Raw genomic sequence first — 24,575 nt, forward strand, 5'->3', positions numbered from 1 at the left:
CATCCATATTCTTCACAAATGTATGTTGTTTTAATAGACATGTTTTCGTCTAGGGATTTGTAAAATGTGTCGTTTATGCAAAACTGTAAATCACTCAAACCTTCCTCAGGAGTTTTCATTCTCTTGAGGGGACCTCCTTGTATTAAAAATGTTGCACAATGTTTAGCCTTAATGTTAGAGGGAAGATATAAATACGGATGAAAAAGGGGAAGACACTAAGCTTCTTTGTATAGCTGTTTCTGTTGTGAATGCTACTGATACGCTGTTTCTATAGAGCCATTTTTGGCTCTGACTTCATTTTTATTATTTAATGAAATATAAAAACCATAGCAATGCTGAGATTCATTGTGTTAGGGTGCTAGACAAGATATAGTAGCTAGTGGTAAGTAACTTATTTATATTCCAAGGAGTAAATATAGCTAGAGTTTATGACAAAAAGATTAAGTGAAATGCATGACAAGGTATGACATAATCAAATGTGTGCAATTGCTAGCTGCTCAGTAGTCACAATCAGCTCTGTAGGCCTTCTGGAGTTAATTATTTATAAGAGATCAAATACACTTTGAGATGGAAGTTAAATTGGAAGAGTTTGGCTATTACAGCTGTTAGATTAGGAATTTTCACCATTTATGCGAAGTAACATGAGAGAAAGCATGAAACTTCTCTTCAAGGTGTAAAATATGGGGATACTGAGGTTTGGAAGATTTTTGTTCAGATAGCTGGAAGAAGATAAACTTAATGATGTCCTGATGTCTTACACAGAACCTTGCATTTCCATTGTAGGACAAGGAAACTGTAGAAGGATTTGAAAGTTGACGTAAGTGGTGAAAAGCCAACTGGTTGATGACAGAAGTAGCTCTTGGGCTGCATTTGAAAGAAGGCTTATAAGCATCAAGAATATTAAGGATATGTCGTTAAGTAACAAGGTCCAGAAGTCCCAAGAGTTTAACTTTTTATGGAAATAAAGTAGGAGGCTTTGGTCTAAGGCACTGAATGAAGCAGATCTATCGGTCACCTCATCTTGGGGTCATTAATGACATACTACCGGGGATGTACAGAAATAGGCAAACAAAACTTGGATCGGTTGGTGTCTGATAGGTTTAAAACTGGAAACGTGAGATAGTTGGAGGAAGACCAAATGAGCTATGAGTATTGGGTGCTGATTTTTAAATCAATCAGTCACTCATTGAGGTTTACAGATTGTTTGGCATCTGGAACAGAAATGAATAAAAATTACCAGATCAGGAATTAGACCTCCAATTAAAAATAATGGGAACACCTAATCCAGAGTGAAGCACCAGAACATGGGAAAGTGTAATCTGGTAAGAATGAAAAAAGACAGAACTGGAAATTACTACAGGTTGACAGACCTAGAATGTAATTATATGTAAAACTCTGAATCCACTGAGAGCTATAATGGCTGTTGTACAATTAATGATAACTAGAAGAATCCAGGAAAATACCCATGTAATAGGCAGGAATGTATGTCTAAGAATTTGTGAGTATAAACTAGGGAAAAGGGTGGCATCAAGCTCAGACAAATTCCTCAACCATTAAAAATGGCAATTGCTCAACATGAATTGACTTCAGACTTTCTGATAGCAATGGCACATCTGTCCATAAAGCCTTTAAGACTAAGCAAGACTTTAATGAATCACAGAATCACAGAATGGTTTGGGTTGGAAGGGACCTTAAAGATCATCTAGTTCCAACCCCCCTGCCATGGGCAGGGACACCTTCCACTCAAACTTAACTAACTGAAAATTGTTAGGAAGTTCCACCATTAGATTTATAAGTAGTCAAAGTGGTCTCATAGCCCATCTTTTGCACTGCGCATCCTGGATATGACTTTGTGAACCAATTTTGATGTAGTTTATTTCAGAAGCATTTTAGTTTTGTCCAAAAAAAACCAAAAAGATTTTAGAAATTCTACAGGGAAAAAAATTAGAGGAGGTATTTGGTCAAAAGGAGGATAAGTCAGAGATAAAATACTGGATACTTCTTTCTTCACCTCATTGCAAAGCTGAGCTCCAGATCTTTGTCTTCCTCCTAACTCTTTAGACAGAGTTCACTTTTCCTTGTTAACAGCTTATCCACCCAGATCAGTTGCTGTAGCTGTTCACCGTATTTGATTCCATTCTCCAGACTGACAAAAATTTTTCTTAGGGTGAAAGTTAGCAGCCAACAGGATGAAAAAGCAAGGTTCTTAATGCAGGTTCTACGGGTTTGCTGATTCAGCTCAAAAAGTGAGGCCTGATCCTTGTTTCCATTAAAGTGCATGTAACTCCAGGAAGCTGAGAGATTAGCCTTGCAAAGATCCTTGTGCTTCCTCTTTTTATCCTCTTGTGCTGCATCTTGTTTTCCAGTTCCCCAGATCTTTATTCTAGACAGTTAAGTTCTAAGCTTTGTTTCCTTTGAAGCCTTTTTTATTGGAAGCACCGGAAGAACTTAACCAAATTCTTGCAAAATAAAATTAAATTGGGGGAGGGGGGGAAGCCACAAAACCCACTTCAGATCTGAAATAATAGGAAGTGGACAGATGGAGAACTGCAGAACATCTTTGTGCAGAGGAATGGTTGGAAGGAGGAATGGAAAATAACAACTCTTGTGACTATGGAAGAAGACCAGGAGTTTAAGGTCAAACCAAATCATTATAGACTGTGATCGTAGAGGACGACAGTGCACCGGTTGCAAACTAGAAAAAATCGTATTTGTATTTTTCTGCTAGAGATGTTTAGCTCTGTTGGCAGTGAAAGAAAAGTGCATTTCAGCGCCTGTTCTCATGTGTTAGCAGTGGGAGTTCTGATTGTAGTTACAAGGAACTTCAAGGCTTTCGTATTTCCTAGAAGGCAATAGGGAAGGTTGTTTGCTACTTGAATGTACTGTTCTAATTTTCTCTGTTGTATGTTGAAAAATTAATAAAAAACAAATCCTAGCAGCCAGCTGTAACAGCATTGTAATACTGACCTGTAAAACAATTAATGCTACAATATTCAAAATGAAGTTGTTCACTACAGGGAATCAGGTATTGAAGTAATAAATGATTGATTTATTCTCTTAATTACAGTCTCCTTTTATTTTTTGGCTGCAGTAGCTGTACATGAATATTATTTAATTGTATAGTTTATATGACTAAACTTGATTAACATTGCCTCTTTCTGATACAGAGCTATGATAAATGTTTTCTTGGCTCTTCGGAGACTGCTGATGCTAACAGAGTGTTCTGTGGCCAGCTGGGAGCAGTGTATGTATTCACTGAAGCACTCAACCCAGCACAGATTTTTGCAATACATCAGTTAGGACCTGGATATAAGGTAATAATGTGTCTTAAAAAATGTAAAACTGGAAAAAGAAAGTAATTGATAGATATATTTGTAAGATATGTTTCCATGCAGATATTCCTCTTAGGATCATGTAGAGCTATGTGATTTATTTTCAGCAAAAGAAGAATATTTCTTCAAGTGTCCTAACTAACCTTAATTTCCACCAGCTTCTTGAAAGATGCAAGTCATTTCTTTAAAGCATAGCTGAAACATGTTTGTATGTGAAATTTATGACTTTGGGTCATAATCAGATTAGAGCAGTATTGTACTTGGTGTGCTGAATACCAGGGGAATAACCTCTCTACTGTTTGTGTTTTAAAACCTGAGTTAAGATAGATTAACGTTCAACGAGGCATAATAAACCAGTTCTGTTCAAATGCACGGTTTCAAACAGTTCTGCTGGAGTAAAAGGTGAGCTTTTGCTCAACTGGCTGTTTTGCCAGTGATATTTAGGAGACAGTTTGGACAAATTAATGGTGCGTGCATAAACTTGGATCTCCAGTATGAACAATGACTTATGTCTTGGCATGACTGTGTATAGTATTATTTCATCAAGAAAAACAGCGCAGATATTTTGTAGAAGTCTGCAGAAGCTGCTTATTGGAGAAGGCTTGAAAATTAATCTAAACCCAGCTAAACACTATTGAATATCTACCATCAATTATTCCCAAATTTTATTTTTGTGAAATTTGCAGTATCATCTGAAGTAGACTTTGTTTCTTAGTATATGTCATACACTCTGAAAATAAAAACTTTTAAAGATAACAAGTAAAAAATCAACATTTAGATTCTAATAATATTAATTTGGTGAGATTAAAATGATTGATCTAAATCACTTGATGACAGCTAACAGATGTCATCATCGAGGACAGTGACAGTGGAAAATATCTTTTATAGTATGTAAGTAGTGTGCATAGCCAAATATCTGTCAAGGTTACTTGGAGAAGTCGTCTGTCACATATGGTTGATGGTTAAAACCTGCTTTGAAACTAAAAATGGCGAGTCAAGAGAAGTGTATCACCTGTGCAAACAAGGAGTATTTTATTTGGAACTTAATACTGTATTTTGTTTGAATAAATATTTCTGCAATTTTCTTTTTTTTACAAAGGAAAGTAATGTAACCTTAGAGTTCTTAAGAATAAATGTAATAAATCATTATGAATTTATTAGGTTCCTGGATTTGCAGCAATATACTGAAGTGGTATCAAATAGGAATAATGCTTTCATTTGTTTCAAGTGAAAATTATTATGTAATATTTTGTGAGTGTTGAAGGGGTTCATAAGCCATACATGCTTTCATGCTAAATGATGTTTCCAGCAATTACTGCACTAACCTTATTACAGTGTTGTCAAATTACCTTGTTTGATTCATAGGCTTCCCTTAAACTGCATTTCTTCAGACCTGTAGCTTCTTGCTGATTTTTGTAAAATGTCAGTTAGATGAAATTTAATACTTTCGGGATATTCTTCTTTGGTATATCAGGTTTTTAGGTTTAGGTCCTGTTGCCAGCACAGTTAGTGCCTCCTTCCTCTCTAAAGTAGTTTCCTTCCTTGTCTGAATCTGAAAGTATATTTTACTAATAACAGGTAAAAAGAGCAGGCTCCTAGAGCAGGACCCTAGAAATAACACAAATTTCTTCTTTTAAATTGTTTCCAAAAATAAGACAAACCAGAACCCTTTTTTCTCAGGTTCTTCCAACGCAAGGTCTACAAAAAAAAAAAAGGAACCACATCCTGCAATTTAGAGATATCAGGGCACTGATTGTGGCTTTCACTCAAAGCTTGCCTCTTTCATGTCTCAGTTAAGTTTATTTCTGGAAATTCTTTCAGATTTTGTGCAGGTGCAAAGGTCCATCATAGAATCATAGGATAGTTTGGGTTGGAAGGGACCTTTAAAGGTTGTCTAGTCCAACCACCCTGCAGTGACCAGGGACATCTTCAACTAGATAAGGTTGCTCAGAGCCCCGTCCAACCTGACCTTGAATGTCTCTAGGGATGGGACCTCCACAGCGTCTCTGGGCAACCTGTGCCAGTGTTTCACCACCCTCATTGTAAAAATTTTTTCCCTCATATCCAGTCTAAATCTACTCTCCTTTATTTTAAAACCATTACCCCTTTTCATATCACAACAGGCCTTGCTACAGAGATTGCCCCCATCTTTCCTATAGTCCCCCTTCAAGTAACGGAAGGCTGCAATAAGGTCTCCCTGCAGCCTTCTCTTCTCCAGGCTGAACAACCCCAACTCTTTCAGCCTGTCCTTGTAGGAGAGGTGCTTTAGCCCTCGGATCATTTTTGTGGCCCTCCTCTGGACCTGCTCCAACGGGTCCATGTCCTTTCTGTGCTGAGGGCTCCAAGCTGGACACAGCACTCCAGGTGGAGTCTCACCAGAGTGGAGCAGAGGGGTAGAATCACCTCCCTCAACCTGCTGGCCAGGCTGATTTTGATGCAGCCCAGGGTACAGTTGGCCTTCTGGGCTGCAAGTGCACATTGTTGGCCCATGTCCAGCTTTTCATACACCAGTACCCCCAAGTCATTCTCCGCAGGACTGCTCTCAATCCTTTCATCCCCCAGCCTCTATTGATACTGGGGGTTGCCCTGACCCAGGTGCAGGATCCCACACTTGGCCTTGTTGAACCTCATTAATTTCTCACAGGCCCATCTCTCCAGCTTGTCTAGGTCTCTTTGGATGACATCCCATCTTTCTGGTGTATCAGCTGCACTGCTCAGCTTGCTGTCATGAGCAAACTTGCTGAGGGTGCACTTGATCCCACTGTCTGTGTCACTGATGAAGATATTAAACAGTACTAGTCCCAGTTTGGACCCCTGAGGGACACCACTCGTCACTTATCTCCATCTGGACATTGAGCCATTGACCACCACCCTCTGGATGTGACCATCCAACCACTTCCTTATCCACTGAACAGTCCACCCATAAAATCCTTATCTCCCCCATCCATTCAGAACAGTTCAGTATGGTTTTCCATAGTCCAAGGGAGCCTCAGTTGACACATAGCTTGAATTGCTGGACATCAGAGATCACATTCTTGCTCTTACCTAACTTGCTGATGCAAACTGGCCTTTCAGAAACTTTTCTTAAGTAGTTCACTACATGTCCAGTTCATTCTAATTGTTGGTATTGTTAACGAACTGGGAGAATCAACTGTTCAACTTTTCCAAAAGAGAAAGTGTTCTAGATGCATTCTGAACTCCAGTTGTGCAAAAGATTTTCTCCCAAAGGAAGATTATTCAAAATACTTGAGAATTTTTGCAGAATGTCTTCATACAGATGTTTTTTCTTTGCTGTGACTGTCTGTGGTAGTTCCATTGATATACATTTCTTTAGTCCACTATACCCCAAAATTCTGATTCTTTAGGGAAAGTGAACATCCTTTATTTAGTGCCCTACCTGCTTTGTCCATGACAAGAGGCTATGATTTTGCCTTTCATTCAGCTACCCTCACAATCATTCATAGTGTCCCTGGTCTACAATGACTGTCATTAAGACATCTGGAATACAGAGAAATCTGCATACTCTACCAACATACCAAGCTCAGGACAGTGTAATAGGCACGCATCTGTGAATTTATATAGTATGTAATATTGCAAATAACGCCAAAGCCACACAGATCTTGAATCTACAAAGAAAAGTGAATCTGTTGGACCTTGTCCCATCTGTATTCTGTGATGCAGGTAGAAGCATGGATTTTAGAATTAGCTAGAGTCATTAAAATAAGCTTTATTTAGTGTTTATATATACTTGTATAATTTTAATATATATTTACGTTATATTATTTATTGCACATTACATGCTTATTACAGAACATTGTAACACAGAAACAGTTCATAATTCTTCCATGCAGGTCTTGCTCAACATGTCCTTCTGAGTGCATTTAGTTGTGATCAGCATGCCTTAATATAAGAATTTATTTATTAAGCAAATCGTTTAATTTGAAATACTAAATTTTTAGTTCTAGCAGAAGGCCTATTATTTTTTGAACAAAAAATGTTACATTGATTGTGTGAGTAGCAATATTAAAAAGCTGCTACACTTAGTAACTATTGCATAGAAATGACATGTAATCAAGCTTTTAAGCCTAGAAGAGAGGAAACTGTACTGGCAGTAGGACTATGTGATTGTCTCTTCCCCACTAAGCCTTCTGAAAGGATGGTAGATTAATCTGACACTTTTAAAATGTGTCAAATGTGTCACATTAAAAGGTGTCCTGGTTTCAGCTGGGATAGAGTTAATTGTCTTCCTAGTAGCTGATATAATGCTGTGTTTTGGATTTAGTATGAGAATACCGCTTACCACCCATTGACTGATGCCCAGCCAGTCCCCGAGCATCAATCGCTGCCCCCTGGCCAACACTCCCCAGTACATACTGAGCATGATGTCCTATGGTATGGAATATCCCTTTGGCCAGTTTGGATCAGCTCTCTTGGCTGTGCCCCCTCCCAGCTTCTTGTGCACCCAGCAGAGCATGCGGAGCTGAAAAGCCCTTGGCTTAGTGTGAGCACTATTTGGCAACAACGGAAAAATCAGTGTGTTACCAACATTATTCTCATACTAAATCCAAAACACAGCATTATATCAGCTACTAGGAAGACAATTAACTCTATCCCAGCTGAAACCAGGACAAGAGGTGAAAGATTCTGAGCTTTCGGACCTGTCAAAGCTTAGAGGCATGAAAAAATTTCCAGGTAAGAAGTGTTTTCATGTGATAAAACATCAATATACAGTAGATGCAGAATGCAGATATCTTTGGAAATCAATGAAATCACTTAATTATTTATGTCTCTGCAGAAAGTGCATAGAGATTTTTCTGTAGAGTTAAAAATGCCCTCTGGGGAGAAATACATCATCACCTTCCTCAGGGTAAATCTGTAATCTGTAGCAGTCATTTCCTGATAAGTGAGATGTAGCCAGCCATATCAACAGGGAGCCAGCTCTCAATCTCTAAGCATAATACTCTTTCTACTTCAGTAAGTAGTGTGGCACAATAGGAACACATTTCTAGACTAAAACATTTGATGCTGAGGGCTGGATCCGCACAGTGTGTATATTTTGGGAGTTTTACTTCAGGTTGGTTGTAGTCTGATCCTTTGGGCTGAATGACTACCACCAGTTGGAGGACATTTGAGTTTCAGCTAAAAGGAAGTCTTGTTGGTTCTGAACAGCTTTGCAGTATGAACAGAGCAGTAAGTAGGGATCACTGGGAGTTTCCCTACAAAATGGACTCCTAACCCAAATGCAAATCACAGAATCACAGAATGTTTGAGGTTATTGGAAGGCACTTCTGGAGGTCATCTGGTCCAACCCCCTGCTCAAGCATGGCCACCTGGAACCAGTTGCCCAGGACTGTGTCCAGACAGCTTTTGAATATCTCTGAAGGAGACTCTGCCACCTTGCTGAGTACCCTCACAGTGAAAAAGTGTTTCCTGGTGTTCAGAGGGAACCTGCTGTGTTTCACTTCGTGCCCATTGCCTCTGGCCCTGTCACTGGGCACCACGGAGAAGAGCCTGACTCCATCTTCTTTGCACCTTCAGATACTTACACACATTGGTGAGATCCCCCCTGAGGCTCCTTTTCTGCAGGCTGGACAGTCCCAGCTCTCTCAACCTTCCCTCACAGAGGATGGTCCACTCAATTATTTTGGTGGGCCTTCATTGGACTGTCTCTAGTAAGTCCATGGCTCTCTTGTACTGGCGAGCCCAGAACTCCAGGTGTGGCCTCACCAGAGCTGAGTAGAGGGGAAGGATCACGTCCCTCCATGTGCTGGCAACCCTCCTAATACAGCTAAAGGTAACATTATCCTCCTTTGCCAAATGTAGATTAATCCACTGACTTTCTATTCACTTTTGCCCTTCCTCCTTGCATTCCCTGTTACGGTACCTGCATCTCGTACATTTTCAGCATGGCATTGCTGCTTCCCTTCTGCTTGGCATCACCAAGCATGGGGACAGGGCTGACTGACAGATGTGCTCCAAGGCTTCTCCAGCAGCCATAGTCAGATGCCCAATCTATTCAGTCTACATCAATCTTATGACCCACATACAAATGGATGCTTGTCACAAGACCTTATATTGCCATGTGTCGGTCAATTGAGCAGATGCGCTTTCCCATCATTTGGCTGTAAGCAAGGGAATTTTCTCAGGGTTTCCAGCAGCCTTGAGAGTTCTGCAAAAGCTGGATGGCTTTTATGGGTTTATGCAATTGGTAGAAATCTGTAATTTGTTTGGAAAGAGCAGCTGATATCTCATAAGTTGCCTATTTTAATTCTTCCAACCTGGATAACCCAAACCCTAGTGATGGTACTTTCAAGATATTGGATTCCTTACGGTGTAGGGGGGGGAGGGAGGGAAAGATTTGGTAGTACCAAAGGGATAAAGAGAATTGTGATGGCTATATGCAGTGAAAACAAGCAAAATGATTCATAATTAACCTCAGCAATAAATTATTTTAAACTGAGTTAAGATTTTAGAAATATAACTTACTATATATATATTGCATTAATTAAATGGTGGTCATTTCTAACAAATTTGCTTTACTTACATCAGTACAGTGCTGTGTGTTAGTACTACTTGTTTTTTTGCCATTGTCGAATGTTTGTTACATACAAAGGTAGTTACGTGCCAAGCAAATCTGACAACGCTTTGCAGAAGGGCAGAAATCTATCTTCATGTGCTTGACTGATTTGCCAGTGTTGCCAGAAAACCTAGTTTTATATGAGATATGAATCACAGTATGTTTAAGAATAATAGAAATTTTCAGTCTTCCTTTGTAAAAACTTTGAGTTTGAGAATCATTAATTTTAAATATGGTATTTATAGCTTTATTTTGATTTTTTTCTGTGTAAGTACTTTGTTTATATATGCTCCTGACTGTTAATGAAGCATGGTTTTTAATGCTGTGTAAGAATAACTGTTCCTTTAATCAAAATGGTATAGGATTTGATATTCTAATTTGATTGATTTTATATAAACTAAAATACAAGGCATTTAATTTGTTCTTTATTTTTAATGTGTTGTATGCTCAATTTTTTATTTTAATATATTTATAGCTGTTTAGTGTGACACATTTCTTTGAGGTAATTACTTCTGAAACTTGTTAAAACTGACGCTGAAAGGAGAGAGAGAAAAAACCCTACATAAAATACCAAATATATTGGCAAGTAGATGTGGAGTAGAGTAAATAAATAAAAAAAAAAAGTCCCATTGTTCAGTAGCATTAAACTACTGGAAAATTAAAGTTTAGCAGTTTCTGGACTCCTTCTCATTTCCAATGTATTTTCTGCACATTTTGTGGCAAGGATTTTGTCTAAAATATTTACTTTGTAAAAGCTGTGTTTTCTTTCTTTTCAGAGCACATTCAAATTTAAATCTGAGAGTGATATTCATCTGGCTGAGCACCATAAACAAGTGCTGTACGATGGGAAACTTGCAAGTAGCATTGCTTTTACTTACAATGCAAAGGCTACCGATGCTCAGCTATGCCTTGAATCCTCACCAAAGGAAAATCCTTCAATTTTTGTACACTCCCCCCATGCTCTTATGCTTCAGGTTTGTGCTACTAAATTGATGTTCTGTTAGCTCAACATATTTTGGATAATAAGAGGATTTGTGTGCTAGTGTAAGAGATTGTTATTTTGTATTATTTCAGCTCTTAATATACTTATCGTTTGAACTGGACTTTCTCTGCTCACTTTCTAGAGAGAAAATTATTGTTTTCTTCACTAAGATTTAATTTGCACCCAATTCAGTGTTAAAGAGTCCCCAAGTTATGTTTGTAACTGTACTTTAAAATTAAGATGAACTGAGCTTTTTCCTTTTATTTATTTCATTTTTTAATTTAGGATGTGAAAGCTATCGTAACGCACTCCATTCACAGCGCAATTCATTCCATTGGAGGGATTCAAGTTCTTTTTCCTCTCTTTGCCCAGTTAGACAATCGGCAGCTGCATGACAGTCAGGTGGAAACAACAGTTTGGTAAGCTTCTTTCAAGCAAGATAAAAACTAAGTTAAGCTAAGAATATTCCCATTTTTGTTGTGGGCATGTTTGATTTGTTTTCTGTTTCAAATGCTGAGACTTACATTTTACCCTTGTTTCTTTGAAAATAATATTATTTTTTAAAAATAGTTTACTGTAGAGATGTGTAAATTGTATTAATCTGATGAGATTCCAGATGGAACTGGCATAAAATTGGTTGGATTACATACAAATTCAAAATACTCTAGAGTCTTTAAGGATAGTTTTATGACAGTTCTTGCAACTTTTAAAAGAAGCCAATATGCTTTTACTTGATAATTTAATGTTGTTTACTTTCTCAAAGTCTGTGTATTTGAATTCATATTTAATAAAATTCAAAATTAACGGAAGATACCTCCTTCCATATTAATACATGGTCAGAAAGTCATAGAGTTATGATCAGTTATTTTGTGGAAATATTACAATTGCAGCAGTGACCGGGGACACACCAGGAGAGGTTTAAACAGGGACAGGTGAAGTCTCTGCTCTGATACTATGGAATTAATCCCTAGGTTGAAAAGCCTGCACAGAAGTTAGATGAATGCTTCTGTGTATAGCCTGCAAAGGACTGTTTAAGAGTCTGTTATTACCTACGCTGACTTGTTCAGAGATAGCTCAGCTGTAGTTATTTTTGCAAAGAAGGTCTCTTTTTCCCTGCTTGGCAGGGCAGGCTCCTATTCTAGTGGCAACACAAGATGTCTAAACTTGTCAGAACAAAGTGTGTGGCCTAATCCTTTGGAGGTAACAAAATTGAAAAGGTAATGCTGAAGAACTGGTACAGTGTTTCCCTGTAGGATGGTATGTAACCAAAACCTGCTAGAAAGCAGTGTTTAGGGGCAGCATAAGCTGACTATTGTATTTGAATAAATTTATAAAATTGGAGCATAATTCAGAGTACATGGCTTGGAATTATTATTCCTGCTTGGAATACCCCGCTATTAATTATTCTGGATATTTTCTTTTGCTTTAGATATTTTGGTAATAAATTAGTTAACTGAAAAATAATTAAATAATAGTAAAATTGCTGACAGTTTTGAAAAAATTCAACTGGAAGTGATACATTGGTATAATTTCTCATGAAAGATCACTTGTCTTAGTCTAATTTAAGAAATTCATAAATTTGGTGAAGCTTTGTCAGTCATCTGTTTTCCCCTTTGGTAACTCAAATATTTGTAGCTAAGATGGCTGCTGGTTTCTGTTTGTTTCTGTAGTGTGAAACATTAATGCATTTAATGAGAATATTGTAGTGCAATGTTAAAAGTAATACCACACTCAAAAATAATGAATTCTACTTCCAAGCAGTATAGTGGTGCAACTTGTTTAACTCAATGTCAAAGACAGAAAAGCTGGTTGTTTATTGGCTCATGTGCGATATTTACTTTTTGTAGTCTGTTTTCCAGTATGTACTTTACATTGAAGTATTGTGAAGTAAGGAGAATAGAAAAAAAAAACCAAAACCAAAAAGCTTGGTTTGAAATAAATTTGGAAAAAAAATTCCCTGTATGTTTTTATTTACTGGCACAGCAGTAGGCAAAAATGCTTTATTCCAATTTAAGGAAGGTTATGGGTGTATGTGCCCACACATGTAAATAAAGTATAAGTTAAATTCATGAATGAGCTAAGTCTGTAATAAATGATAAAGCAGTAACTAGGTCTGTTTAAAAATTGAGAGCTAATATAATGTAAGTTTTATAAGTCGAGATAAAGAGTAATTCTTCCTAAGTGTGTGGTCTTTCCAGTGAGTGAGAACATTCATAAAGTTCAATTTAAAATGTACAGAACATTTCTGGAGTTAGTTGAACTGTAAGTAGGAAAAAAAAGTTGTTCTTGAATAAATCAATGCATTTCTTCTGTAATTAGATTATATTCTGAAGAGATATCTGTAATTCATTATGCTGTATGATTGTACAAATGCATAATACAAAAATATGTGATCCTAACTCGAGAACATATTCAAAATATTTTTAAGCAAATGGCTGCTTGATGAGATGTAACTTAAATGTTGAATTACCATGGGTTTGGTGTATGTGCATTATTTTCTTATATTTAATTTAATAGGATGTAGATATTGAGAAAAATAATAGTTTAAGTAAAGTAGGCAAATAAAGGAATAAAAGATTTCTGGGGGCAAAGAAAGGAGATAATGGGGAAAGGAGGCTAAACATGAAAATCAGGGTTACGTTTCAGATTTATTTGTGGAGTGGACTAATGGAAAAAGTATACTTACTGAGTCCTTTCCTTTTCCCGCCTTGTTTCTTAGACTCTTCTCTATTTGTTCATTTCTAAAATGCAGTTGTTGAACTGTATCTGATACTTGTTTATTCCCTTCTAAATTGTTTATTCCCTTCTATGAAAATCTACAACAGTATCAGAGGGCTGCAGAACTCCTTTCTGAAAAGTGTGGGCAGTCAGCCATTACAATCTGTGTATTTTTATAAGCAGATAATCTTTATGCTGCTTTGCCAAAACAAAACGAAACAAAACAAAACAAAAAAAGAGATCCAGATGATGCTTGATGACAGTGGTGACAGTAGACCGTTTTGTCTGTAATGGTTTACTATGGCTGAAGAATTTCTTTCTGGTGGCCACCCTGGGGGGACTCAGAAGTTGTCCCTTGAATTGCTGTGCTGCCTTTTGTCTTAATGTCTTCCTGGGCAGTAGAAAGTATAAATAGGTCGATATCCCAGTGTGAGTGTCTGAGATTTCGAGACTACTTTTCTGAATCCTTCTCACCTCCTTCTCTCCCGCACATATTAAAATCTGTTTAATAAGATCAAGGTTCTGATTTTTTTTTTAACATTAGAAGGGTTTTGTTACCCGGACCATGAGGGAACACCTTGTTTTTTAATCGTCTTGATCCACTTATAATTTTAATCTTTTTAAAATTAATAAATTAATTGTAAATAAAAATTTAAATTCTAAAGAAGGGCAATATGAATATAGCAACTTTGTGGTTTAATGGTATCTGTAAATGTTCTCTATTTCTGTAATATGTATGTCCCTGTGTGCCTTATGTACATCTTCCATGAAACCAAGTATTGAAATAACCTACAATTCTGCTTTTGAAGCACTGTAGAGATTCTTATGCTCTCATACACTGAAATTAAAAGAAGGGAAACTGAGCTCATTTCTCAAGGATGTTTTCTTGGATTAAGTGGGGCACCTGCTCTTCAGGAGAGTGGTCCCTCAACTTGAATGCCAAGACTGCTACTTTTCATCCTGCTTTTCAGTACCCTGATTAGAATAGAAAATGTAGCAGTTTAGGTCAATAAGGTGTTTATGTAATAAAAAGAAGAATAGAGTGCTTTTTTCTGTTAGGTTATTGTTGTTGTTACCTTTGATTATACTGTATATGGGTAATATAGGAAGGACTTGCTTTGTTCACTTGTGGTCTCTCGTGTATTCGTTTGGGTCTGCTGAGCACTGACACACAGACTGATCCGGACAAGGTATTGGGTGCGCAGTCTTTGGCACTGACCCAATTCCATCACAGAATAAATAACAAGTGTCAATTCAGATGAGATTGTTGTTTTGGACTGCACCATATTGGGAAAATATTTGAAAGCAGAAGGAGCTGTAACTGTTTGCTTAAATAGATGAAGACATTCCAAGAATTCTGTTATTTACTGGTTCTAGAAGTTACTAACTGGATTTGCTAGATCGCATACACCATACAATAAAAATTAAAAATATTGTTACTGTTTATCATACTAAATAAATTCAATGCCTAGGCCCACATTAACTTTCTTAAAGGTGATATATGCACCCACCTAAAATTTGTAGTAAAGTAAACGTAGGCATCTTTCCAGTCAGTTTTATTACTTACATTATTTTTACTCTTTAATATAGGTAGCCCTGTTACAGAGTATATTGCCCACCTATTGTGAGTAAGTCAGTGAGTGGAAACATTGGTGAGGGGAGAAGCAATAATATTTCAACTCCTGTTCTTCATCTTTTCCTGTAAATGTTTGTGTGTTTTGCTTTGATCAACTAGTATCTTGTACACATTTTTTTTAGTTCTTCTAATATTCAGATAATGACTTATTTGGTTCCTGTCTTAACTAGTTGTGTTGCTGCTTCTGCTTTTTGATGGATAGTTTGACAGGAAATAGGCAGTTTTCCTATCAGTTCTCACAGATAGGAAATAGCACAGCTTGATAGGAAATAGGAAAATTAATGTCTTGGGTTTTTTATTAGCTTAATATGGAAAAATCCATGAATTCCCAATAATTCTTACTAATGTCATTAGTTCAATTGAATTTAAGATCATAGTATCAACTATGATGAATGCAAAGTAGTATCCTACATACGTAACTTGTCCTCTCCTACTGTCTTTTAAGGATTTGCTTGTTTGCCACTGCTGGCCCTGGTGTTTAAACTTGAGAGTGGGTATGAAAGTCATCCTTTCTGAGGCCGTTGCATTTACCTTTGTGCCTCAGGTGGAGACCCAGGGTCCCACTCCATCACTGCCTCCATTCTACAGTTTAGACTTTGCAGAGTTGCAGAGTCAGGTGCTGATAACCCTCTCCTAATGCATTTTGAAGGGAAGAAGGCTGCATGTTACACCCGAAATTTCACATCTCTGGTATAACCTAGCTGTACTCAGATGAAATCAGTTGTACTGGAGTCTTCCCAGACTGTGACAGCAGGAGTGGTGACTTGCCAAATCCCCCTGACTGGATAATAGTTTATAATGAAGATACAGTCACTGTATCATGTGGTAGAAAACCTTTGTAAACTTCCAAACTGCAGTACGTCTGCATGTTCCAGAAGATCCACAACCTATTAAGGGTGACTAATTTATGACTGGAGTCTATACCCCAAAATGTTATGCCCGTAACAGAGGTTTGCAGTGACTTGCCTCTCCAGTTCTCCCATGCCACACCTATTCAGCTGACTTGTGTTTAGTGGCATCAGTTTGGATGAAACATATTTAGTAGTCTTTTCTTATTGTCTTCATCATATGTTAAGAGAAGAAGGGGAAAAGGGAAAAGAAAGAAGTAGTTTCCCCTTTCTCTCCAACAAGCTTACAGAAAGAAAAAATGTAGTTAAGCTGGAAGCTAAGGAAGCACCTTAGAGAGGTGCCGTAGCTGTAGCTCATGGGAACTTCCTCTCCATCCCCACCATCTGTCTGCCTTTCTTCTGCTCTGAGTTTATCTTGCCTCCAGCCTGGTTAGGGGAACCCTTCTTGGCTTTGCAGCACACAGGCTTTAGTGGCCATGACTGCATAAATATGAATGAATATTAATAATTAGTAATGTAACAGCAGAGCAATTGACTGCATTAATACATGCACAAATGTTTATTTCATGCTTTACCAGCGAATATACCTTGATGAAAATCCCTTTTTGTGTATTTCCAACCTGTATTATAAGTGCAGTCAAAACAGTTTTTGAAATCCATGCTTACCCTTTGTGCTTTGATTTTCTTCCTGAAGGAATGAAGTAAGGAAGTGGAGATCATCTTGCATCTTCTGTGTATAGAATCAAATGATAGAATGTCCTGAGCTGGAACGGACCCACAAGGATCACTGAGTCCAACTCCTGTCCCTGCACAGGACAAACCCAAATTCACACCATGCATCTGAGAGCATTGCCCAAGTGCTTACTGAATATCATCAGGCTTGGTGCCGTGACTGCCTCCCTGGGGAGCCTGTTCCAGTGCTCCACCACCCTCTGGGTGAAGAACCTTTTCCTAATATCCAGCCTAAACCTCCCCTGGCCCATCTTCCTGCCATTCCCTCAGGTCCTGTCATTGGTCACCAAAGAGAAGAGATCAGCGCCTGCCCCTCCTCCTCCCCTTGTGAGGAAGCTGTAGACTGTGATGAGGTCTCCTCTCAGTCTCTTCTTCAGGCTGAACAAACCAAGTGACTTTAGCCGCTCCTCCTATGGTTTCTCCTCTAAACCCTTCACCAACTTCGTGGCCCTCCTCTGAACACTTTCTAGTAGCTTTATATTCTTAATGTACTGTGGCGCCCAAAACTGCCCACAGTACTCGAGATGAGGCTGCACAGGTGCAGTGTAGAGCAGGAAAATCACCTCCCGTGACCAGCTAGCAATGCAGTGCTTGATGCACCCCAGGAAGCTTGATGCATCAAAATATATTGCTAATATATTGCTAATGCTTCTCCCGTAGGATTTCTAAGTCCATATTATGAAACATTTAGTAAATATTCTGATGAAGTAACAAAATACTTAATGGATCATCCAAACTTACTTTAAACTGTTTGCTAAAAATGAGATGTAATGGGTGGCCAGCAGACTGAATAGTACTACTACTAATAGTAAATCTCACTACAGCCAGTTAAGGGGCAAGTACCTTAGGACTGGGTTCTTTTTGTGTAAAAACAAAACATTAATTGTTGGTGTATGATTTTCCTTAATACCACTTCATCTGTTTGTGCAAAGATTAGTTTTCAAAAGTTTCCGTGTTAACAGCCTTTGACGGATTTCATTATACAAGCCTTTTGTCTTTGGAGAAGCTGGAAATACAAATAGAATTAGTTTATAAAGGATCCTTCCCAAAGACAATCAGACAGAAGAAATACTGTTCTGATAACAAATCATCTGTTATTAATCAACATACTTAGATCTTTATAGCTACATGCCTACTTTAATTAAAGATGCCTTTTGTAAAACACAATGCAGATAACTTTTTAATATACAATCCAAGATGAAACTTAAAGTAATTAAGGTAAATATTTCAGAGAAAATATCATGGGAAGGAGTAGACCAGAGAAATTTATCCATATGGTGATTTAAAAAAATAATAACAACAAAAAAAACCAAGATATATTTCACTTTTATCCTAGTGGTGCAAATTCCTGACTTCTAGGGTTTTCTTTATTACTCCAAAGCCTTTTTCATCTGAGTTTGCTTGAATATATAACTGATGTTCTTAATAGGATGCTTCATTTCTAAGTGAAGGCACAGAAACTCATTTCATAAGTGTAGTTCATCTAAATTGTCCTGTACTTTAGTTCCACAAAACAGTAATTATTGTTTGCTTAGTGGAACTACCGATCAATTTACACTTCAACAAAGGAGGCTCTTTCTTTTCCGTTATTGCCATAGCATAGGAATTTCGAACCCGGGGATTTCCACTGTAAGCTTTTTATGTGTAATATGAAAAGGTTCTTTAAAATTCCCATAGATATAAATGGGCTGTGTAAATGGAATACTTTTTCATGTGTGTCATTATTCGTATTTTTAATGAAGAAGAAAGTATCATATTTTGGAATTTTGAAGACTTATCTATAGAAGTGTTGTTTTTGTGAATATCTGTAGTATATTTTTTATTTAAGAAGCAACATTGCATGACTGTTGACTGAAGATTGATGGCAGAAACATTGTTATGTTAAAACATTGTAACTTCACAGTGCACATCATAACAATAACTGAATTATAAAGGTAGGGACTTCACAAATATAATAAATATGTATAGACATGAAAGCATCCTCAGGAACATCTTCCAGTCAGGCAGTGTATGCTGTGAACACCAATTCTCTGTACCTTTTATTTATCAGAAAAAAAGTTTTGGTGGTGTTTTTTTTTAAGTCTTCAGAAGGGACGTGTATGTTTGAGGGGAAAATCAGGCAATACTGTTACAATGTAATTAATCTTCAGTTTTTCCCGAACAGTATTCCAGAGACTTACTGTCTCTATGGTACACTAATTATAGCATAAGCAGTGTCATAACCATTGGAAATACAGCATCTTCATGTTTTGGTTTGCAACCTTTTTCTGCTGCTTCTAAATAATGGAAAACTGCTGGAAAAATATTGTCGTGAAATTAATTATATTTTTAGTAGAAATCATAATACTGTCTGATTTAGTGTTGGTTGACATATATACTTTCATTATGTATCTGTACCTTAGCTGCACTGCAGACAAACTGATCTGTTCTAGGCAGGGTATGGTATAGAGGAGATGTAGGAATGGGCTGAAGTATCCTTTATATTTGCCTTTGTATCTAGGGGAGTTGAAAATAGGCAAGAATGGAGAGAAATTTTGTGTGGCAGTGCACAGAATTTTGCAAGTTTAATGTGAGCCCTGCAGCAATCTGATGCATTTTAGTTACTGGTAAGTTTGTTAAATTCTGTTTGAAAAATTGTTCATCTTAGAAGACAGTCTTATAATCAATATAATTTCCCCTGTGTCAACAGCAGCCTTTTTAAAAGCATAATTTTGGCAACCTGGTTCTGCTGCTAAAATTTTTAAACTTAAAATCTTCAGGTTTTATTTTTTTTCAGCTGCCAAGCTGACTACATAAATTGACTCTCCTTAGAAATATTTTAGAATTTCTGGATACAATCCTCTAAATTAGGCAGCCAATTCTCTAGAAGAATAAATTCTTAGAATGCAATATTGAGGAGAAAAGATCCATTATGTCAGTATGGATTTCTTTTTTTTAATAAATATATACGCACACATACACACACACTTAAATATTTCCTTGAGGTAAGTCTGAACATGTGGGGAAAGAGAAGTTTTGAAGAGGTTGGGAAAGCTTATCTGAGAATTGTTAACTGTTGGGTCATTTCAGGCAGATTTGAATGCTCTCTAGGCTGAAGTATATAAGATAGAGAGCATAATATGTAAAAACAGTGTTTTGTGCAACAGCTGTTATTTAGTTCAGTTTCATTCCCTCCCTCCCTCCTCCAAAAAAGAAGTTCCACCTGAAACAAGTGTAAGCAAGACTTCTGGAAAAAGATCAGACTAAGCATGTAATCTGTTTTCTGTCTGTCTCTGATCGTCATCTGCAGGTAGTAACACCTTCAGTACTGTACGTGCAGTGAGAATTTAAAAACACTTCCATTTGATTTTACCATTCTTCTATCAGTGAAAATATTACAGATTTTTTAATTACTTCATTTCCTGCATAATGATGTGGACAACCTGCTAGTTACGTTTAATTATGGTGCTAATTTTCATCAATACTGTGGTCCTATATAGTATTCACCTCAAACTTCATTGTGCCTCTATGTGACTGCCAGGTCATTCTCCTTAACTGCTGCTGGTTTTTTGGTATGTGGAAATTTTTTATGTGCTTGAGGGTGTAAAGTGTAATGATGCATTCATGGGTGCTATCCCAAGATTTGAATTACTATATACTACAGTCAACTCTTATTATTTATGGTGGCAATCTTGGATAATGCAGAAGGATTAGAAGCAAGAGTTACTGCCTGCAGACCTGAGCTGACTCTGCAGAGCTGGCTTGTGGTGTTTTTATGTGTCTGGTTCGATAGATGTTAAAAGCCATTTTGGACTTAGGAAAAGGCATAGCTCATTCACAAAAGTATTGGCTGAACTAATACATTTTCCTGGAACTAGAATAATTGGCATTACTTTGTAGTGACAGCTAAGCTAGCTCTTTGCAGAGCTAATGTGGGCAGGCAGGTTCAGACGTACCCTGCATAAAGATGGTTAATGTCTAAAAGGTGATATTTGGGCTCTATCTGCATCTGAATTAATAAACTTTGTTGATTCAGTCTTTCTTGCATTGAACCAGCTTGTAATTTTCAGTGTCTCTGGCATGGTTAAATATTAACTGGCCACTGACTATTTCTGAGTTGACTAGTGTGTTTTATGCATACTTAAAAGGAAGGAAAGAGAAAAAAATCTTCATTGTTAGGGTGTCAGTGTGTCTCATAACTTGTATTCTGAGTCCTGTCAGAATTTCTAACAATTGCATAGAGACTGTGTTAATATGAGATAAGAATTACTCCAGCCCATGTATGTACATCGAAGCTCATAGAATGGACAAATAAACTGCAATACAAAGAAAAGGGCTTATAAATTGCTTATAGAATTGGAAGTAGAACCTATTAATCTTAAGTCTGGTGCCATGCTCATGGTACAACAATCTTTTAAATCCATTTTAAGAATATCTTTTTACTTTTCAGTATAATATTAATAGTATATATTATTGTCATTTAGGTCCTGGTCCTGCAAAGATGTATGCATCTTTGTGCATGCATCTCTAACTTTGTGCATAGTGGGTTGTCCTCCTAGGTCATAAGGTTACTCCTAAAGGATGATAGTAAACACCACCTATATGGAAGTTATGTGACCTAGTCAATTAAAAAAAAAAATTTAAGAGTTTCTGAATATAAATCTTCAAACCCTTCACATGAGCTTCTTATGGATTGTCATGTAGTAAAAATGATGAGTATCTTATTACATGACAAATGCAACAGAAACTTTCAGTCGGGGTAAAAAAAAATTGATGCATATAACCTGGTTTGAAACTGATGTGACAGCTTGACAGGCTGTTTTGATAAAAGCTTTGGAGTACTGTAAATGGATATTATCTCTGTTCTTTTACTGCTGACACTCTGTGGAGCATTCTGTATGTGATTTTAGACTGATTATTGTGACCATTCAACAATGAAGCAAGACAAGGCACTATTTCATGTTCACAGCGTGTACTTTGCCTACATTGTGTACTTTTCGCACGGCAGCCTTGCTCACCAAATAGAATAAATATTGTTTTCCTGAGTGCCTTTTTTATTTTTTGGCACTGGCACGGATTAACCAATCTCAACATTTATTTCAAAGTAAGAGATTGTATTTGGAGCGCAAGTGAACCTTTAGCTGACTACATACTGTAAGTAAAGTTGAAATTTACAAAAAGCAGGTTGAACATTTCCTTTAATTCACTTTTTCATAGCTGCAAAAGCCACAGTTTTCACCTTTGCCTGTGCCCACTACCTGTGTGAAAACCTTTATAGTTGCAAATATTTGTCAGTACAGCTAGGAATTGTTATACCTTTTTTATTTTTAGAAAAGGAATAATGACTTTGTGTGCATTGTATATGCAGTATAATGCATTCTCTTATCTCCCCTTTTGATATATTTGAAAAATAATTTAAAATATTTCCTTTCTTTCATAATTTTTTTTCTTTCTCCCTTTCTTCTGGGTTTTTTCAGCAACAGATGAGTGTATTTTTGTTCCCTCTCATCACCCAACAGTCAATTGTCATTTTTCTTCCACAGTGCCTTGATCTGTCATACGTTTCTGCTGTTGGTTTTCATAACATAGTTTCACTTTCTTGCCATATCTGTCCCCTGAAGTCTTTCATATCTCTTCTGTTTCTACACAGTAACCTTTTCTGAACACTTTTTTCCCCCTCCCTGTGCTTTCTGGACACCTCACTTACAGATACTGCTGGGATGGGCTGCTGGTTGATTTGCTTGTGGCCTCTGGAGTCTCTCTGTGCTTTCCTAACTGGATGAAAGTGATTCTCAGCCTTTATTTTGTCAGGCCTAGATATTATTCTCATGTTTGGTCTGGAGAAAGTACGAAGGAAGCTCTTCACCCTGCTGTTGTTCCATTGTGGTTCATGGTGGACATCATTGCCCACATGCATGTTCAGCCATTTTATGCCTCATTTCTGTGGTAGTAGTGACTCTAAGGACTGAAAATATGGAATGACGATATGCCTAGGCACTGCATATGTTGCTGTATAGCATAGTTAGTCTGGATGGTAAAATGGTTGACACGGCCCCTGCCTGCATTGTTTGAGCACTGTCAGCTGGATCCCAACCATCATGTCCTGCCTCTTCCAACTGCAAAACCTTTGGTTAGAAATGCAAGTTGCAGGACTGGATATTTAAAACGTGGGTTAGTCCTGGTCAAATCAGGAGAGCTGACAAAATGATTTTGCACTTCTGTTTGAGTATGAACTCCCACTCCTACTGTTGTAATATGAGAATAAACATTGGGAAAATTTGTCAGAAAAAGTAAGATTTGTATTCTTTCAAGGAATTATTCACCACTTTAAACCTGTTTCTGTTCACACAGTAGCTGGTGAATATTGAGAATGTAACAGATTGATTTTTCTACATTTGTAATCTGAAAAAATGCTTGTTCTTTACATGCAGTGCTACCCTACTGGCTTTCCTGGTTGAACTTCTTAAGAGTTCAGTAGCCATGCAAGAACAAATGCTTGGTGGAAAAGGCTTTCTAGTCATTGGCTACCTCCTTGAAAAGGTATGTTTGGAGGGGTTTCTTATCTTTGTTATTAGTATTTCTACTGTCATTATGGTATTTGCAATCCCTTAGCTCAGAAGACTGGTGAAATAAAATATATCTGTGGTATGAGATATTTTTGATTTGTAATAATGAGAAGTTGTCTACAGGACTCTCTTCATCTTCCTTTTCCTCTGATATGCCAATATTCAAAGAATCAGTTTTCTGGGGTTTATGCTGTTTGTCTTATTCATGCTTTTACTTTAGATCTGTTTGTGAATCATTTTAATGTATTTTCATTTGTATTTCTCCACTCTCTGTCCCCCAAACTCTCATTTAGGAAAGTTCTCTTGTCCCCAGTTTGTACAGGCATATCACAGATGTGTCATCATTTAGGCTTAAACTTATTTTTGTGTATGTTAATAAAAGTTAATACTCTGTGGCTCAGTTCTGAAATTGTTAAAATAGGTGCTCTGTGTTTTGAAGAAGAAAAACTGTAAAATAATTTCATTTCTGAAAGAAACTGTTGCAAGGGGCATTTCCTTTACTTCCTTGTTTTCAGACATGATGAGCAGTTATCACAAAGCTGAGGTTCAGTTCAGATGCTTGTTTGAAGATTATTACCTGCCTCCTGGCACAAAGCCCTCACATAACTGTAATTCAATAATCTGAAAACTACTGTACTTAGTAATACTCCATGGTTTAATCTCATGGCTCTGACATTCTTTAATGTCTGCTACTGTATTTTTCATTAGCATGAGGTCAGTATAACAATCATTAGAGAAGAAGTTATGACCAGAGCTTTGTGTTGTCCAATGGTGAAATTAAATAACGATAACCTCACCTTCAAAAATGTACTGAATTTTGAAGGAGAATGATGAATAGTTTCTCTCATTCTGCTCCCTGTGTTATTTTCAGCTAGGGAAATACATTCTTATAGTAAAAAGACTTTACCTTCACTGAAGAAATACCTAAAAGCAGATTATTTTCTATGCTTCTGTGTTTTCTGTACTAAGCAAACATGATCAAGAATGTCAAAGAACTAGTCTAAGGTGTTATTTTTTCCAATGGTAGGTTTTCTTGTGACATAACCAGAATGAATTTACAAAGCTGCTAGCTCCAGTTCTGTAAGTTACATACAGACAGGCTAGTGAGCCCTCACGGACTCTCTTTCTCCTGAATAGAGCGCTGTGATTTACACTCACTGAATACATCAATTTAGAATCTTGTACGTGAAATAAAATAAAAAAAA

At 37.2% G+C, this 24,575-nt stretch overlaps 1 protein-coding gene across 7 annotated transcripts in view; it reads left to right on the forward strand.

Annotated features, from left to right (window-relative positions):
• The window catches only part of NBEA (neurobeachin), a 507,728-nt gene that overhangs the window by 119,237 nt on the left and 363,916 nt on the right, over positions 1-24,575 (forward strand). For all 7 annotated transcript variants that reach the window (XM_075085055.1, XM_075085072.1, XM_075085081.1 and 4 more), the window contains exons 8-11: positions 3,168-3,314; positions 10,686-10,883; positions 11,177-11,310; positions 23,236-23,344. In XM_075085055.1, coding sequence (XP_074941156.1) covers positions 3,168-3,314; positions 10,686-10,883; positions 11,177-11,310; positions 23,236-23,344 — 588 coding nt within the window. The remainder of the gene's footprint in view (positions 1-3,167; positions 3,315-10,685; positions 10,884-11,176; positions 11,311-23,235; positions 23,345-24,575) is intronic.

This window comes from Phalacrocorax aristotelis, chromosome 1, assembly GCF_949628215.1.
Source record: "Phalacrocorax aristotelis chromosome 1, bGulAri2.1, whole genome shotgun sequence".
Classification (NCBI taxonomy): Eukaryota; Metazoa; Chordata; class Aves; order Suliformes; family Phalacrocoracidae; genus Phalacrocorax; species Phalacrocorax aristotelis.